General features: G+C 41.6%; 1 protein-coding gene across 1 annotated transcript in view; it reads left to right on the forward strand.

The window, feature by feature from the left end:
- Positions 1-8,386, forward strand: part of LOC307074718 (tripartite motif-containing protein 16-like) — a 298,259-nt gene extending 289,873 nt beyond the window's left edge. The window contains 1 exon segment of the mRNA XM_079734990.1: positions 6,570-8,386. Within this exon segment, the coding sequence (XP_079591116.1) occupies positions 6,570-7,123 (554 nt within the window). The 3' untranslated portion in view covers positions 7,124-8,386.
- Positions 8,387-20,210: the final 11,824 nt, after the last annotated feature.

Here is a 20,210-nt window from a genome sequence, read left to right on the forward strand (position 1 = left end):
CTGCTGAAAAAGGCCAGCGGCTGCCAGGCTCCGCCCACCCACTGCTCACACACAGCCCCTACGGCGTAATCAGAGGCGTCCGTAGTAAGAGCAACAGGGGCGGTCGGAGACGGGTGCGCCAGCAGAGCAGCGTTGGCCAACGCGGTCTTGGCAGCATCGAAGGCAGCCGTCATCTCTGTGGACCAATCCAACACGTCTGCTGGCCTCCTGCCCCGCAAGGCGTTGTACAAGAGTCGCATGAGCTGGGCCGCATGGGGGAGGAAACGGTTGTAGAAGTTCACCATGCCCAGGAACTCCTGCAGGGACTTCACAGTGCCCGGGCGTGGGAAACTGGCGATGGTGTCCACCTTGTCCGGGAGGGGAACCGCCCCCTGCGGGGTGGAGATGTGGGCGAAAAGGAAGGATGGCAACTCGGACGGCTTGCCATCACCCAGGCCGTTCAGGAAGAGCAGGCGGTCCGCCGTCTCCAGCTCCGACAGTTCAAAAAGGTCCACGAGGAATGTCTTGAGTGCGTCGTACTTGCCGACAGCTGGAGGAGCCTCCAACCGCGCCGTCGTCGAGGCATCTAAGGCTGCTACCACGTGGAAATACTTCACGTCACGTCCTGTGTTATTCCTCTCAGCTGGAACTGGGCTTCGATGTGTTCTAACCAGAACCGTGGGTTGTGCTGCCAAAAGTCTGGTAACTTGACGGTGGCAGCATAGATAGCGCCAACGTTAGCCGCGTTGTTAGCCGCGCCCCCAGCGGCGGCTGGCGCCACAGCGGGCGCGTTGTTATCACTGTCGATGTGCAACATAATCCAGCCCTATCCAACTCGCGTCGGGGGTCACCAATTGTGGAGTGCGGTAAATGACTAGACAAGAGACGGAGATGGGTCGAGTCGGCTTTACTCTCCACTTCAATAATACAAGTTACTCCAGCATGAGTCCAAAACGTAACTGCCGTAAACCGGAACACTCGTAAACGCGAACTGTCGTAAACCGGAACTGTTACCCCAAAACCCTTTTCCTTAAAGGTACAGTCCCTTGGTGAATGTCTTATTATTGTCGTTGTGGGTCACCACAATACCGTCGATAGGAATTTCATTCATATATATATATAGGCTATGGTCATTTCACGGATCCCTGTGAGACCAGGTTGAATCGGTCATTGAGACGGGGATCTGTGTGCGTGTGTGCCACGGAATATGAGTGTCATTAACTTGCATTGGAGCAAATTCCGTTGGCATGTCACGGACAATTTAAGTGATTCTGTGAGGCCAACACGGATTTTGAGTAAAGCGCCCGTGGTCGACTCGTTAATTGAAACGGGGATCTGTGTGTGTGCCACGGAATATGAGTGTCATCAACTTGCATTAGAGCAAAATCCGTGGCCATATCACGGAAATTGGCATGTTTCCGTGAGGATTCCACGGATTTTGAGTTAAGCGTCTGTGGTCATTTCACGGATTCCTGTGAGACCAGGTTGATTCGACGTTCCGCTGTCATGGATTGTGACCCATCGTGGATTGCGACCTGCTGCTTGTGGACTCTGTGATGATCGCAGACATGATTAATTGTGTGCACATATAGATATGAGGAGAAATGACCTGAAAACATTTGGTTGGGGTTTGACTCATTTTTCCCGCATTTACAGTGGGGTCGGAGAATTCGACGGTCCGCTGTCATTGATTGTGACCCATCGTTGATTGCGACCTGCGCTGCTTGTGGACTCTGTGATGATCGTGGTCCTCAATAATTGTGGCATTAGTTAACGGTGGGCATAAAAATAAAAACGGTGGGCATTATAACAAAAACATAAATAAATAATTTATTAAGCACACCGTATTTAATGTGCTTAATAAATACATTTGATTTCATTAGCATTTGTCAGACCCATAGTATGGATAGGGCGTTTAGTACGGTCCATCACCGTTGCTTCTTTCCGCATAAGACGCTACAGTCAGTAAGACGCTATCAAGAAAGAAAGTATTGCCCGGTGTCACAAAACGAATCCATTCCGAGTGATTGATGACGATACGCTTTAAGCTCGTGCATGTTTACGCGCGTGAACGACTTCATGCCAGTCTACGCTTCAAACTCGTGCATGATGCAGAAAATGTGCAACAGCGCACCCTGGGGTCACGTTCTTCGGTGGGTCGCAGAATTGGGTGTAATTCCGGCTCGAGAAATACGATCAGATCGCAGAAGACTAACACGTCACGTCCCTGGCAAAGGCTGCCATATTTTAAATAGCATGCATATGCATCAGTTATATTCTCAATTTAATTTACAGAGCAATCCCTGCAAAGTATTGCAGGGATTGCAATACTTCCCCTCTGTGTTCCGGGACCTCCCACTTTACAAATGAACCACTGGTTGTCTGTGTTTGTGTGTGTGTGTGTGTGTGTGTGTGTGTGTGTGTGCGTGTGTGTGTGTGTGTGTGTGTGTGTGTGTGTGTGTGTGTGTGTGTGTGTGTGTGTGCACGTGCATACCTTTCTAAATACCTGTAATTGGTGTAATTGGTGTACCAAGAAGAAGAAGGGAAAACACACAAAGAATCCAACCCAACCAGATGAATCATACAACAAAGAGAAATTAATGAAGAAAATGTCTCGGCCTATTATAGAAACATAACCCATTATGAAAGATTACATTACATATTATATGATAATTACAATATATTGTATTTGTTTAGCACCTTTTATTGTCAACTGACAATCTCAAAAGCAAAATAACTATGAAAAAAAGCATCTCAGAATAATAATGTCATAAAGGGGAGCCCTTGTGCCATTATGATAACACAAAACTTTACAGTATGTCTTTAAATTGATGCTTCTGAATAATGAATAACAATCGTGCTATTAATGAGTAATGAGTAATGGCCACACTTCAAACTGGGCGTGTGCGTGGTTGTGTGTGTGTGTGTGTGTGTGTGTGTGTGTGTGTGTGTGTGTGTCTGTGGGTGTGTTACAGTTCAAACTCCACCAATAGTAGAGGGAGAAGGAACCATAGAAGAGGAACACACAGGAGGTCTCTCACCTCCCAGAGCTGCTAGGAGGCCAGGAGCTGCAGGGGGAGCACACAAGAATAATAATAACATGACAAGGAGGTCAAAACAGTCCCATGAGGACTAAAGTCTACATGAATAGGAAACAAGTAGTGGCTCATGAAATATATAAACTGTCATCATTGACATCAGATTAATTCAAAAGGTTTTCTGCACAAAATACGAAAAAGTAAAAAGTGTGAATTCATGAATTGTGCATTTGTAGTATTTTTAAACCCCACTGCAGTATTGCTGTTTATGTGTACTACTGCTTTTTTACTTACTTAATAACAGTCTCTGATATCTCTTAGAATGTGTGTGTGAGCCATTTTCTACTTCATGTGCTTCTTTTAATTATGTTTATTTCTCCGTTCTTTGATAACATGATATTAATGTTCCTGTTGGATCTGCTGTAAGAAGGAGCTGCATCAGTAACTGAGTGTCTCTACAGGCTGGTTGAACCATCAAGTGTCACTTTGTTTTTCTGTGAGCTTCTGCATATCACAGCTCTCTGTTTATTTGTCCATATTTTGTGATTATTCTTCATAGCTGACTGAGGACATTGATCATAAGAGGTTAATCTGAGAAGAGTATAAAGTGGGAGGGGAACTGGACCAACTGGTTGGTTCACAACATCATACTTTACTTGCTACTAAGGCGGAAGGTATGGTGTAAGGCACTTTCTTACAGCAAGAAGAAGACGAAGGTACTGTAGCCAACTCTGATTCGTGATGTATCATAAGTATGTACTTCACTTATATATCTTATCAATAGGTTGATTGCTATTGATTGATTCCAGTTAACTTTGTTAATTATGTTTTAATATCATTTAATAAACTAGTCTAATTGAAACCTATTGTTTTATGAAGTGAATTGGATGCATTTATTTTAATTTTAGTATCAGTAATTAGTAACTAATTAGTATTAGTTATTTTACTAATTAATGATTTGGCAGATCCAAAGTGACTGACAGTGAATACAGGTAGGGCTTAAGGGGCAAGTTGCTAAAGGATGCCTACAGGTTGGACTGCGTATATTGTTTGAGCTGGGAGTCAACTGTAATATTATGATTAATATGATTATAAGGAATTCACAGTGAAAGTATTATTAGTTTACAGTACTAGGATATGATGCACTGTTGTTATCATGATTATTATGACTAGACAGGATTTCGGCCATCTTTGTCAGTGAAGGTGTTTAAGCATAATTTTGGATTGGGTCTTGTTTTCTGTGGGCCTGAATCATGAGGAAGTCCATATAAGGTTATGCAGTTTGGAGGGACACTTGTGTTCTAGACAAGTGAGGCTATGTGTCATCCGGATATCATTGTAGTTGACTGATACATACCATGTTTAAATCCATAATTGATAGAAGTGTTATTTGAGATTGGATATATATAAAAATTAAAATAGTAACACAGTGTGGTAGAAAAGTCTGACAGCCCGAAACATTAACATATGGACCCATAATCCTCATGAAGCTGTCGTGTCTTGGGTTACATGTTGTACCTGCCTGTTCTGTTTGAAACAAAAAAAATAAATATACATATATATAAATGTATACATACATTATAATGAATGAAAAGCTTTATTTAACGTTTGAATACATTCTAAAAACAAATGTGATCTTTTAACTTAATAATACTAATGTTTTCTAGGAATGGCCACTTCTAGCAGTCCCTGGTCTGAGGACAACTTTTCATGTTCCATCTGTCTTGATGTGTTCAACAGTCCCGTCTCCACACCATGTGGACACAACTTCTGCAAAGCCTGTATTACAACATTCTGGGATGAACAAGACCAGTACAAATGTCCTGTTTGCATCAAGATTTTCCCCACAAGACCTGATTTACAGGTCAATACCTTCATATCAGAGATGGTTAATCAGTTCAGAACCTCTGTACGAGTCAAAGAGCAGCCTTGCGTTGAACCAGGAGAAGTTCCCTGTGACGTCTGTACTGGGACCCAGCTGAAGGCCGTGAAGTCCTGCCTAGTGTGTTTTACCTCTTACTGTCACACCCACCTGGAGCCCCATCAGAGAGTCGCAGGCCTAAAGATACATCTGTTAGTCGACCCTATGGACCGTCTGGAAGACAGGATGTGTAAGAAACACCACAAACTTCTGGAGCTCTTCTGCCAGACTGAACAGATGTGTGTGTGTATGTTGTGCACAGTGATGGACCACAAGTCCCATCCTGTTGTACCACTAAAGGAGGAATATGAAGTAAAGATGGCCCAGCTGGAAAAGATAGAGTCTGAAGTTCAGTGGATGATCCAGGAGAGACAACAAAAGATCCAGGAGATCAAAGACAAAGTACAACTCGGCAAAGCAAAGGCAGACAGAGTGCTGGCCAAGGGTGTGCAGGTCCTCACTTTTCTGATGCGCTGCATTGAAAAGTGCCGGAAGGATCTCTACCAAACTGTTAAAGAGAAACTGAAATCCACAGAGGAACAAGCTGAGGGCCTCATCAAAAAGCTGGAGCAGGAAATTGAAGATCTGACCAATAAAAGCTCAGAGGTGAAGCAGCTCTTAGACACTGAAGACCATCTCCTCTGCCTCAAGACCTTCAGAACCCCGAATAATCCTCCACCGACCAGGGACTGGACGACAGTGGAGGTCTGTCCTCCGTCATACGTAGGAACCTTGAGGAGATCCCTGGATCAGCTGAAGGAAACACTGAACATGGAGATGGAGAAGGTGCTTCTCCTTAAATCAGCTCTAAAGAAGTGTAAGTTCAGTTTTTGTTTGATTCATCACAACATACACTAACTATTTAGATGGAAACGTCCATCAAAAAAGCACTAGGGGACCATTTCAAATCCAACAGGGAATGAAGATGATGGTTGACATTATGTATCCTACGGATATGAATAGTGTTAACGGTCACAATCACAATAAATGCTACTTGTATATTATCCAATTGGTATTATTATTTTTTATTCACATTAATCAATTACAATTGTTACTAATAAACATCATTATTAAATAATCATTTAATAATCATGACAGCAACATTATTTATAATAGCAATGACGTGTTTTTTTATATTCTATTAGAAAAACTACCGTTGTATTATTATGATAATCATTATTATTAACCTAACCTTCTATTGCCAGGATTATAATGAGACATATATTTAAAATTAGAACAATCACATACATTATTATTAAGGGGGTGATGCTGTTTGTTAATATAGCATTTTCTTTATCCTATCTGTTCATGATCACGTCCCTGATACCCAAGGAATTAGTCTACCTCACACAAACATGTTAAAGTGCCCACATAATGAGGCGGTCCTGAAATTCTCAGAGCACCAGGACTTCTTCAGGTCTGCTAGCAATAGCAAAGAGACACTGAACTAGAATGTTTATATAACAGCGTAGGAGGCCCAAACAATATGTTGCCAGTATTTCAATACTAAACTACTGCGTGCCACCATACTCAACGACAAACAAAACAAATTGTATACATGTTTCCACCAGTTCAAATACACCTCAATTAAATTTGGGCTCTGTCTAATCCTGTCTTGTTCTCCTATTCAGATGCCTGTGAGCTCACACTGGACCCAAACACAGCCTACAGACGGCTCACTCTTTCTGAGGACAACAGAAAGGTGACATGGGTTAGAGAGAATTCGTATCCTGATCTCCCAGAGAGATTTGACTCCTGTGCCCAGGTGTTGTGTAGAGAGGGTCTGACTGGCCGCTGTTACTGGGAGGTCGAGAGGGAGGGTTGTGTTTATATAGCAGTGACATACGGAGGAATCACAAGGAGAGGAAGAAGTGATGTAAGCAGGCTTGGAGGGAACAACAAGTCCTGGAGTCTTTATTGTGATAAAGATGGTTACTATGCCTGGTACAACGGTATTAAAACAGACATACCTCTCACCTCCTCTGGCTCTCACAGAGTAGGAGTGTATCTGGACCGGCCTGCTGGCACTCTGTCCTTCTACAGAGTGTCCCCAGATGTAGGAGGGTCCTCAGACACACTGACACACATCCACACCTTCCAGTCTACCTTCACCCAGGAGGCCCTCCTCCCTGGGTTTGGGATTGGGTGGCCTGGTTCCTCAGTGTCTCTGTGTAGGTTTAAGTAGAGACACACACACACACACACACACACACACACACACACACACACACACACACACATTCCTGGGCTCTTTGTTCAGTGAGTGTCCTTGCCTTCAATGCCAACTCTTGACTATCATCTGCAAGAGCAAATAATTGTATTTTCTATAAATCATTTTAATTGGCTACTTTGGCAAGTGGGCCCTTTTTATTCTTTGTGCTAATCAAAATAGGTTTGAATCAAATCCATGCAAATCCCTCTGGGGTTCTTTTGGGCTTCTCAAAAGTTTAGGATGATTAACAATGAAAGGAAATGGTAGCAGGTTTTAAGAAAAATGTAATTTCTGACTTGAAATGTATTTTTTAATATTGATTGATGGTATACAGACATTAACAGTTTTCTATGTAAGGAATCTGATACATTTTTTTATTTTGATAAGCCTCACATGGAACCTGATTTATAGCAGATTTCATAATATATTCATAATGCAAGCGGTCTCTGGGAAAGCTAATGATGTTCATGTTATGGAAGACTTTAAACTCAATATTGATTCTGTTGGAGCCATAACGGAAGTATGGCAATAATTTAATCGAAACAATAATGTTCGCAAATAAGTATAGTTATCGAGACAAATCATTTTTGTTTGAAGCTTTATTTAATAAAGCATTTTTGATGGAACTTCGAATCGGATTGCTTTACTTTGTTCTTCGGATTGCGCGACATCTACCCCGCTCCTATAGTGGCTTTTAATCTTGGCAAAAAGCCATTATAGATTCCTTGAGTTCTGTTAAGGATACATCTTTTTATGATTTGTAATATCTGCCTCTTCTATTATTTTTGTCCTTCTGTTAATTGTGTACATATATGTGAAAATATTTCTGATGTATTGTTAACAAAGCATGATTATGGCCGGTAGCAGTAGCAGTAGCAGATTGCATCCAACTGAAAAACATACGGCTTGCGAAAAAGCTACATTAATCTTGATCACACCAAGGTCGAACTTTGACAGCTCTAGTCTGCATTAAATCTCTTAAACCACTGGGGTATCATTGTCATCCTCACCATGAATTTATCCTACATTGTAAAATTCAAGACAGCTAGGTTTGATATGCTTGTTACAGTGTTTTCTTTGTTGCATCAATTTGAAAGTTGGACCAAAGCCAATGTTATTCAAATACAATTAGTCAAATAAAAGGCCTCAAGTTGGAAGTAGAATCTGGGCTGTGTTTTTTCTCGCAACGCTTCAATAGGTAGATCTTGCCTTTCACCAAGGCTGAGGTCAGGGATCTTGGGCTTAAAAAGGTTGAAGACCACTGTTCTAGACTAATCTAAGTTTTTCTATTTACCATTGATTTGATTCATGTCTTAAGCCAATAAAGCTTACATTTTGGGTATAGCAGTCTCTGGTTCCAGTTTATTCTGGGTTTGGTGTATCGAAATAGTGTCTTGGTGACATGGGATGGCCAAGACTACTTCAGGGGTCCATAGGCCTTGTCAGAAAATGAGGGTGTAATCCTAATCTGGCATCTAAGGAGCATGTATGAATCCTTTGATTGCTGATTAGAGGTGATCATTCACTTAGATTCACAGATAGAATTTGTGTGTCACATGATTTGCATATGTTGTTTATGGAAGTAAATAATAATAAATAAACAAAAACAATGTGTCACAGACCAACTTGTATAGACCTCTCTGATCCATCTACCCGAGTCAAACAATGTTTTATTTTCTATATGACTGAAAACAAAATATATGCCTGCAAAAAATATTATCAAACAGAAATGATCTTGAAAAATACAAATAATAATGGTGGCCACCAATATTACAAACTTTACTGCAAGTTTGTTTTTATTCAAAAACAACCCCTACTTAGCTACAGTACAGTTGTTTAATCAAGCTTACATATACATTGAATGCTTTGTTACATATGGATCTTCGATTTATTTTGCCCAGACTTATCTTTATCTTTTAGCACAGGATGATGTAAAGGTTAAATTAGAGGGAATTAGAACATTTTTGTTTCTAGAATTTTGGGCTCTGCATGGCACTTTTATTTATGCCATTGTATATTATATTCACTTTTCTTTGCTATTAGTTTCAGAATTGGCCTGATTGAGACCAAATTTAATCTGTGTGACATGATGCCCTTCTCACTTTAGAACGTCAGTGTACACAGTGAAGGTTTTATTCATGAACAGCCAAAGTGCCAAATGATCTTAGGCAGAAATTTGAACTGCATAGTTCTGCAGCCCTGGTGAGACTGGCTGAATGTTTCACCAACCTCCATGTTGAGGGTGAGTGCCTCCCTCAAGGCACGGCCGGATGTCCAAATAAATGCTAGGAGAAATGAGAGGTCGATAAGCATCAAACTCCGAGCAGCGAATTACATTTTAGAGTGGCACCCTGGGTGGCCAATCAGATAACAGGGGTGTCCAGTGCCACCCCGGACACCCCTCTGGCTCCGCCCCTGGTTCTATCGCAAAACCTTTACGTTTTGGATCTCTTTATTTTATATTGGATCTGTGAAAGAGTGATAGGCTACTTTTACTAATCTAACAAGGAAACCTACTGACCTCAAACAATATTGTCTCTAAGACATGAATGCATAAAATAATGCACACCCATAATCTCGAAAACAACCATTCGCTACACTATTATACACTTTGATTAAAAAGTGTATGAAACTCCTCTAAATACATAGGATATTTGGTGAAAGGATGGAGTCTTCAATGGCTATATGAGGCATGTCTGGGAGAGGGTTAACCCTCTTGGACCTTTCTAGAATAACATCACTGTGTGTGTGTGTGTGTGTGTGTGTGTGTGTGTGTGTGTGTGTGTCTCTGTGTGTGTGTGCATGGCAGTATGTAATTCCCATGTTTGAGTGCAGTGACACACAAACAACAGTAATCCTAACAAATCATTATCATCCTAAATTAAGCATTGATTATTTGAATGACCTCAACAGACAGCAATTTCTCAGTACCTTCTCTGTGTCCTGGTTCGATCCGTTCCGTTTCTGACAGCATGGATAAACTTTATAGCTGACACTACTATGCATGTTTGGCTCGTCGTTTCGGTCATTGTGGTCTTTTTCTCTTTCCTTAAAGTCTAGTAGTTTTCTTCTTCGTCTTTGGAATAGTATTTCCTTTGCGTTTCTTCCAGTTGTATTTTGATACTTTCAGGATAATTTCACCACACACAATACAAAGTAGGCCACAGCAGTATCATATGCCCTTGAGGTAACACTTCAATGTCACTTTTCAAACTCAGAATATATGTCATCCCTGGGACCTGGTGGCTTTATATGGACTTCATCAAACTTCTTATCTCATCATTTGATTAGGTTATGATTGTGTGCTCTGGTGGAAGACAAGCCCTGACAAATACCTTTAGAACCATCATGAAGGTTTCAGACGCAGTTAGCTGTCGTTCAAAGTCTGCTTCCTCATTTGATCTATCTTCCACACTGAGGAGCCCAGCAGCTTGATCTTTACTTTCAACACCTTAGTGACCCTTTTTAATGTTCTGTCTCTTTCCTAAAGACTAAAGGCTGTGTTGTTGGTGAACACCAGAATTTCTTTAATCGACGGATCTTTATTTCCTTGTGTTTTTACTTTTATATTTTCATACGACACAGGGCAGCACACTGTCATCCTGGAGAAGATTAGGTAGTTTGCTTAATGTCATATTCTCTTTATAGTCTTACTATGTAAACCTATAATTACTAAATTAAACAGAATCCACAACATGTTAAGATATATATTAAAGTTACTACACATTGAAAGATACATAAATCTATAACTATCATTATAATCGGTGTACTTTATACTATCCCTACTAAATGATAGGGTAACCCTTTATTTTTTACAGTCCCCTAATTACTAAGTATTTATCCGGTAAATATATGGTAAATCATAGTATATTATTGGGTAGTTACCACTGGTAATAATAAGGTAAATACAGAGGAACTACATGAAATACTAAGAAAAAACTCCACAATTACCCATCAACTCAACTAAGTACCGTGTAGTTGTGACTGTTTTAGGTAGGTAATTACTCAGATATAATGCATACTTTCTAGGAAAGTAGGCAACCAATTCTTAGAAACACCTTTTCTATTACCCATCAATTGAAGTTACAATTGTAGTTATCCAGGGTTTATGTTGGTAACAGCCCAAATTTAATTTTGTACTATCTAGAAATTAACGTATATTTTCCAATAAATTACTTTTTCTTACATAGTTATTTTTCATAGCTAAACCTATTTATAAAGGGTTCATTCCATTTACCTTAGAAACTATGGAATTGTTTTTATTCAAGTTGAAAAATGACAGTAATACTTACCTGGTACCAAACTCTGCAGGAACAGTTTTCCTCTAGTGTCATGGTACATTCCTCTTAAATACTGGGTGTGAAGCCTTGTTTGTTCCCATGGTATTACCATGTTCTTACCATATCCTTGGTAAATGATTATTCCATTGTACATGCAGTTAACTGAAACTTGTACCATATATGTTCTGCAATGTTACTAAGTAAAACATGACAATTTACCAGAGATGGGACAAAGTCACTGTTTGGCAAGTCCCAAGTAAGTCCCAAGTCTCAGCAGTCAAGTCCGAGTCGAGTCCCAAGTCAAGACAGGGAAAGGCAAGTCGAGTCCAAGTCAAAGTCACACCAAAGCCAAGTCGAGTCCAAGTCAAAGTCACACCAGTGCCAAGTCGAGTCCAAGTCAAAGTCACACCAAAGCCAAGTCGAGTCCAAGTCAAAGTCACACCAAAGCCAAGTCGAGTCCAAGTCAAAGTCACACCAAAGCCAAGTCGAGTCCAAGTCAAAGTCACACCAAAGCCAAGTCGAGTCTAAGTCCAAGTCCCAAACTTTTTCAAGTCTTGAACAAGTCACCATGTATTTTCACTTAATAATGTCTTGATTAGGCTATTGATCATAATTTCAACATACCACTCTAATGTACCGTCATTTCTTATCAATACAGTAATATGTATATTGTTTCTGTCTTCAAATGTGTTATGATATGCGCATGCGCCGAAATCTTATGTTGTTAAAAGTAGCCCAATAATGTGGAAAAAACGCACAATCTGGCAACACTGCTGAACGTCCTCACCTCCAGCGTCAATGAGACCAACTGAAAGAGAGAGACCAAGTCGATATGAAAGTTAAACTGTGATTCTGAAGAAAGCATAAATGATATCGAAATTCAGTTTAGATATTATTGAAGATACGAGTGTGTAGATTTGTTACATTTTTTGAACGAAGGTAAACGGTTGAACAATGATTTAGTTACGATGTCTTAAGTGTCAGAGGCTGGCAAGACGGCTTCAATGGGACCAACTCAAAACGCAGCCGATATGAAACTAAAACTGTTATTCTGAATAAAGTATAAACGATACGACGAAATTTCGTTTTGATATTATTGAAGTGTTGATTTGTCTTTGCTCGCTGTTTTTTTATTTAATCTTCAAGGAAGTGAATGCGTCTTGGGTGTCTAGCCCTCTAGGCGGGAAATAGGTTAGATATCTCAAACAATAAATGTTTTTGACTCACGACATATTGAGTCATTACAAGTCAAAGAGGCAAAGTCCGAGTCAAGTCTCAAGTCAATAGCAGTCAAGTCTAAGTCGAGTCGCAAGTCACGCGTAATTTTGTCAAGTCGAGTCTGAAGTCATCAAAATCATGACTCGAGTCTGACTCGAGTCCAAGTCATGTGACTCGAGTCCACATCTCTGCAATTTACCAAGTAAGCTGAAACTACTGTCAAAGGAAGTCTTGTTTGTTTCCATGGTATTACAGGCTCTTACCATATAATTTGTAATAGTATTCCCTTTTTCATGCAACCAACATAAACTTGTACCATATACGTTCTGCAACGCCGTTCACCAGTAGTTAGCTTTTTGAATCATTCGTTCACCAGCAGTTAATATTTTTTAATCGACAACAATACGACTACCGTCTCCTTCTACTTCCGGCTCATGGCCCCCGGAAAGGACCTCGAGCATGCACAGAACGCGAACTCCGATATGCGAAACGATGCTGATATACATGCTGGTAGAATGCCGACTATGCACGACTTATCTCGGCGTTCTTATCCGATTATGCGTGTCTGTTCATGTGCCGATTTTTGTAGAATCGATAATGGTGTTTATGCATTTTACAAGTCCTGTTGAGGTCTTATTAATTTATTTACCCGATTATGACTCTCCATGTATACGTGCTGACTGTTAATAACAAAACACAACTCCTCCTGAGAATACACACGTCCGCGTGTAGACAATAAAGTGACAGAAAATTTAATGGATAGCGGTGGCCTTACAGAATAGTTGAATCAATAATATACTTACCCTCATCTCCTTTTCCCACCAGATACTGGACTTGTGTATGGATCGATTATGGATATGTATTGTAATGTTAGTGTGTGGGTGTCTGTGTGTATTATAGAACCACACCCTTCGAGAAGACCTCCACCCCTGAGTGAAAAAAAAAAAATGGACGCTTAATAAATATCACGCATGAACATGCAACTTTTGCATTTGAAAACTCACTGTTTACAATTATTTCAACCACATTTTGCTACGTATGAAAAGAAAGAATAATATTTTGCAGCGTTCAAATAACTCAGATCTCCAGGTTTGCTCTCGTTTTGCTTTAACCACGCTGATTTCATATTTGCGTTTCAATGTGTGATCGGTGGTCTACAGTGTCTATATAGTCTAGACATGTGGGAATGTTGGCAACATTTTGTGTTCCAGTGTATCTCGTCCCTGTGGTGAACCGACTTTGAATGGCTGGCTGATGAAAGGCTGAATCTAGCGTCTCCGAATGCTTTGCAACCTTCCCCCACGGGAGCACACATGGGCAACGTGCAGACACTGTACGTGTACAACTCATACTTACCTGGCAAGGGAGATACCATGATCAAGAATGTGATTCACCCATAGCGAGGCTGAGCCAATGTACTGAGGCTGATGCTGACCCGTGCATATTCCCCAAATGTGGGAATCTCGATTGCATAATTTCTGGTAGTGGGGGACTGAGTTCGCGCTCTCCCGATTACGTTGTTCGAAAGAAATAATAGCTATGAATGCCTGCATTGTACTGCAGTGCAACCCAGGTGTTGCAACGCTACATTGCTTCCAATGTTCATAAAAACGCACACTGCCCTTTTTAATATTTATATTAGTGCTGTCAAGCGATTAAAATATTTAATCGCGATTATTCGCATTAATGTCATAGTTAACTCGCGATTAATCGTGATTAATCACACACTTTTTTCTATTCTAAATATCCCTTGATTTCCTGCTGATAGCCTTTTAGTGAGATCAGAGTGTTGAGAAGGACAGTAAGAAGAGAGACCCGTGAAAACTTTTTAATGTACGTTTGCAGACACTATAGAGACACGGTGTTCCACAGAATCGGCGAACATGAGACAAAAATCTTTTTTGCTCTAATGAATCTCAGGTGAAGATCAACGCCGTTAATCAACAGTTTTTCCTGGAAAACCTTATCGGCGTGTATAGGAGCAGTCAGCTCCACTATACGGCTTTGTCTCGTATATTCACTCCTTGCCGCTAAGTCAAGATTTGGACCGTCATGAGCATGATCATCCATATGACCGCGAGTGTCTTTCTTGAATAGATCGCAGTGAAATTGGGTGTCCAGCGTACCATTTCCATAGTTTAGCAAACATTCTATTATTCCTCTGTACGGATAGGTATTTGAAGACTGAGTGATAAGCCTATCACCCAGCGTAATATCCACTTTGGAAAATAACGTACATCCTCGGTAGTTAATTAACCCCACCTCGGCCGTAGGGGGCAAGTCTCATTATGAATCCCTCTATAACGATGGTTTGACCCCTTCTTGATTCTTTTAGGTTTTGCCCTTTTTCTAGCAGCGGGTTTTAATCTGTTTTCTGCATTGTGTAGGTGTCCGGGTCCGCCCACAGCCTGGAGGAGGGTATGTAGTCTATCTTTTGAAATAAGCAGTAGAGGTGGTTCGGTCGCGAACTGATTCATTCGAACGAACGAATCGTTAGAACGAACGATCCGAACTGGTTCTTCTCTCTCGTTCGCGTCGTTCGCGTCGGTCGTCTCGTTCGCGTCGGTCGTCTCGTTCGCGTCGTTCGTGACTCAGAATTGACTCCTCCCAGACCCACGACTCGCAGACAGTTCGTTCAGGAAGACGAGGGACCGAGGCGACTCACGGCACACACTGTTGCTTGCACTGCACCAGGAGCAGGTTATAGTTATAAGTAGGCTTTACTTAGTTAGCTTCAACGATACATGAAGTAAACATACTTGGAACGTCCATGTAGGCCTACGCAGCAGCACTATGCGCAGGTGATGCCGCATGATATGCCGCAAGGCATATCATTATTAACTAACGCATTATCTCTGAGGTGAAGTAAAGCCTCAGGTGGTCCGTTACATTTTCTTGTCAAGTAGCCTGGTGTTTACATTTTAGGGTTAGGGTTTCACATTGTTCCTTTATCTCGGGTATTTTTTTGATATATAAAATTAACGATATTGACTCAACTTTCAGGATAAAGTGATTCGATTCGCCATTCGATTCACCGGAAACTGGACTGAACCAGTTCAGTCGAGTTTCCGGTAGCACTGAGTCTGACTGACTCAGCTGAGAACCATGCAATGGGTGCATTGCATGATGCGATTCACCGCTACCGGAAACGGAAACTGGACTGAACCGGAAACTGGGCTGAACGAACGAACGAACGATTCGCGAACGACTCATCTTGGCGAACTGACTGACGCGAACTGGTTCACGTAAACGAATCATTGAATCCACCTCTAATAAGCAGTCATGCCTGATCCCTGTTGTTTTGGCATCGCTGCTGCTTGTGCAATATTAGTCGTCGCGTCGCCTATAATATTTTTGGCAGCACTTAAATGAGGTTTGGCAATGCTCACGCCTCTTTTGAATAAAGGTACCGCCATCCTAAAGAGGCTACGGAACATCCCCCCGATTCCCGCTCCATATTGTGTGCTGCTACCCGCTTATCCAGGCAAACTGCTCCCTGCTTGGTTTAAATAATACTGAACATATTTTTCCTCATTATATACCCCCTCATCCTAAAAAGAGGGCTAGAAATTCTGTTGTTTTACGGGTCTAAAATGCTGCTTGAGGATCACTTTACCGTATGTAAACATAATGTTTGTATTCTGGTCAGACTTTAGACCGATTTCAATATCAATGAGAGGGTCTCGGGACACATGAACTTAGTGCGGCTTGTCAAACATAAGAATGCAGTGGCTCTTGCTAATGTCGGCTATATTAATACTCCTAGGGGCACATAACTACAAACTGATGGTCAACAATGTCACTATAAATAAACATGTTGTAACAACCCCCATAGATATTGGTTGGTTGGGGAGCATATTTTGCCCGGGTCTTATCCACCGGGTGACTTTCACCCCCGTTGAAACCTAGGACAGCGGCCAGTTTTTCTTTAACCCAGATAATTAGGGCGTCTTCACCATCAACCCCATATACGGTTTCTAATAGCTTCATGGTGGAGCCTAATGCTACCAAAAGAAACCTGTTTGACAATAGTCTAATTGATTTTCTGTAATAACATTGCGATACTGGCATAGAAGCCCCAAGTTATTACGAAGGTAGCCCTCTGTCCTGTTTCAATATTATCAATGGTCACTGTAGCGTCCGAAGGAGGAAGGCTTTGCCAGCTGGAAGGGAATTGAGCTTCAATCAATCCTACTTCATAGGGTTGCTTGGTATGTCTAGCTTTTGCTAGTTTAGTTCTAAAATTCCACATCCTATTTTGCGGATAGATCCCTGCAGAAGCATTACTCGCCAGAGTCACGTTAAACCCCCGAGCAGCCTCCTTCTCCATTGATCACCCTGGTTATACTGCATTATGTTTCTCTTTTACGCCTCAACTATCGTCTTTTCAGAAACCCACAAATTGAAAACATCCGGCCATCCCAGCCATTTAACCAATACCATATTCTTACGCCCCACCTTCTTTCTATCTATTATCTTTTCTATTTTGAATTCTTTGTTTTTAGCCACAATAACTTTTTGCAACTCTTTTTCATAAAAAGTTCCTTGCACCGTATCACCGCTATAGTCTTTCAGCTTGTAGACTGGAGGATGTCTTAATAGTCGCTGTGATATTACAAAATATTCATCTGTAAATGCTCATAGCCTTTTCGAAACGTAGCTTTGACCTTTTAAATTCTAACCGTATCGCCAACATCCTACCTAAACACAATCTTTGCTTCGTGATTTGTTTTGTAGAGGGTATTAAATACTGTTTGCTCATTATCTTTAACAACGCTGACGGGGGTTATTTTAATCGATCTATGGTATGAGTAGTTATAAGCTTGGACCATATCCTGTAGCTTATCCACGGATCATTTTGAGTTGGCAGCCGTTAAATATCTCCACATGTTTGTTTTCAGAGTCCTATTGAAACGCTCAACTATACTGGCCTTCGTCTCGTTAGATGTAAAGAAATGTTTAATATCGTGCCTCTCCAACAGACGCTGAAAGGTGTTGTTCTAAAATTATTTTCCAGTGTCAGTCTGAAGTTTCTCGGGGGTACGTCCTTCTTTGAGAAGATCTCTGAAATCTTTACTGACGTCGATAGCGCTCTTGGATGGTAATGAGCGAACCCACGTGTTTTTTGAAAACACGTCGATACACGTCAACAGAAAACGCACACCGTCGTTTTTAGGGGAGGACTCGGCCATGTCCACTAGATCAGCCTGGAACTGTCTATCTATTCCACTAACCAATACTCTATTTCTACGGAAATCTATCGGAGCCGGAGCGTGCAGGGCATATGCGTCCTGCTTCATCAGCCTTTTCTTTACACATTTTAAAGGTGGTACCTGCCCCTCACTATGCTTGAGGGCCGCTCGTAGTTTATTAATGCCACCGTAACCCCAAGGTCGGGCGGGGTCGTAATAAATTTTAGAAATCAGTCTATCCATATCGTCTGCCGATGCCAAACTGAATACTGACACACGGATCACGGAGTATACACCTTTTTATTTAAAACTTCCACCCACTCTCAACAATCTCGAGATACAAGTTGCAGACAGCCTTATTTTTCTGGACCATTTTACAAGATACAATTCAAGCCGTCCTGTGACACTCTGCTTTTTCATCCTTATTTAACTTTAAGATATTGGATACAAATGCACACACACACACACATGACAAGACATACGGTAAAACACCTACCATCAGAGAAACGGTTAATTAAAGCAGATAACATAAATCTGTAGGCCTATCATAAGAGAATTTTATGACCAACTCATTCCAATCTTTAGACACGCGTCTGATATAAGGATTATGATTGATAAAAGCATAATTTTCTACCGTACTATACATCAAAACAGCAAGTCTATTTGATACAGAATCACTATACACATCATAAGCAAAATAAATCAAATTACCCATTATAAATTACAGCATGCAACCTACAACGCACTACGCCACTCCAATGTACGACGCCACAACCGTGTTGCTTCAATTATCTTACTCTGGTGTTCAGGGGCTACATACTTTTTGCTTATCTCTTCCAATTTATCCATAACAAAGGTTTCGGATAGTAGATCACATAGCATAGATTCAGCTACACCCATATTTTTCTTCAGGTGCCACCGATAGACCCGTTAAAATAGTTTCTAAAAGTATCTGGAAGGGATATCTACCCAACACAACACATATATCATCGTAATCATCGGGTTTCGTAATGATACTGAGACGGTCCATACAGGCATGTATGGCGTCGTTGACTCGGACAGTTGTACGCGCACCCCCAACAGTCTGAACTGACCTTCTGGTCGATGATGGCAGCCACACAGACACCCGTGGTTTATGTCAGAACACCCAGGAATTCAGAGTTTAAACGGCGCTGTATCGATGTGGCCCATCCATCTGCTCCATACCCAAATCCGTAACCAGCTCACTGTCGGCAGGACATGTGGCAGAAAGGTCAGATTCAATTCAGTCAAATAGTGGGCGTACTCTTCGAGCCAATCGCTATGTTCGGGTTGTACACAATTTAAATAACCGTGTTGGCTTCGTCATGTCCATCCAACCCATCCACCACCACCAACCCATGCACCCTCTTCATCAGCATCCGATAAAAATAGCTGTTTTTTAACATCCTTAGTAGCACACATGCTCCTTGGGGGATCGGGGTACCACTCAGTGGGGGGACACTGGTACTTCCTGACCACTCTTTCAATCTCCTCAAAAATCGAGCTACAGCACTGTCAAAGTGGGGGTGTCTGCCGGTGCAAAACGGGGCCTCCGGTAACACCCTTGGATCAAGGCATCGCTTGAAAAAAATGAACTTGGTTCTTTTCTTCGTGTGATAGATGGACTCCATGCGGTATAACACGGCTCCAAAAGCCCATCTCCATTGGTTGTCACGGGGTCTCTGTGTAGATACATCGTCTAGCTCAGGGCATACCTTTTCACGGAAACTTACCCAATCTTCTGTAAGCATACCCAACTCATCATCACAGTCTTTTGCTTTTAATAGGACATAATATGTCCATATTATGCCTGAACGACACTTCGGTACGCTGGTCTTTCACACCTAAGACAGGTCTCATTCTTTCAATTGGAGCATTTTTTTATTTAATAGAAGCAAGGTTTGATTGAGGTGTATGAGCGCCGGACATTCCCAGAGGTGGTTGATTTTCAATGTCCATGATAGTAGTCACACTTTGGCTGGTCGTGTGGAGTATGTTGATATGAAATGCTGTCTGTGGCTGGGCTATGGTTGCAATGTTGTGAGGCCGTACAAACACTCAGGGTTTTTATATTGCCCCCCAACCCCTGGTCGCTGCAACCGTAAATGAGGCACTGTGAGGTAAATGAGGTCACTAGCCCCTGCACGCACGCACGCACATACACACACACACCCCACCCTCGCAACCCTGACCGGAAACGGAAGTTCTCTCAAGTCGGCCCTAGAGGTCCCACCCCTCAACCCCCCCCCCCCCAGCTGTTGTGGCCCCTACCCTCGCAATTCTAGACCAGAAACGGAAGTCCTCACGATTTGGCTGAGAGGGGGGGTATTATTGACTACTTGTAACTTA

Source organism: Pollachius pollachius (genome assembly GCF_949987615.1).
Source record: "Pollachius pollachius genome assembly, chromosome: 4".
Lineage (NCBI taxonomy): Eukaryota > Metazoa > Chordata > Actinopteri > Gadiformes > Gadidae > Pollachius > Pollachius pollachius.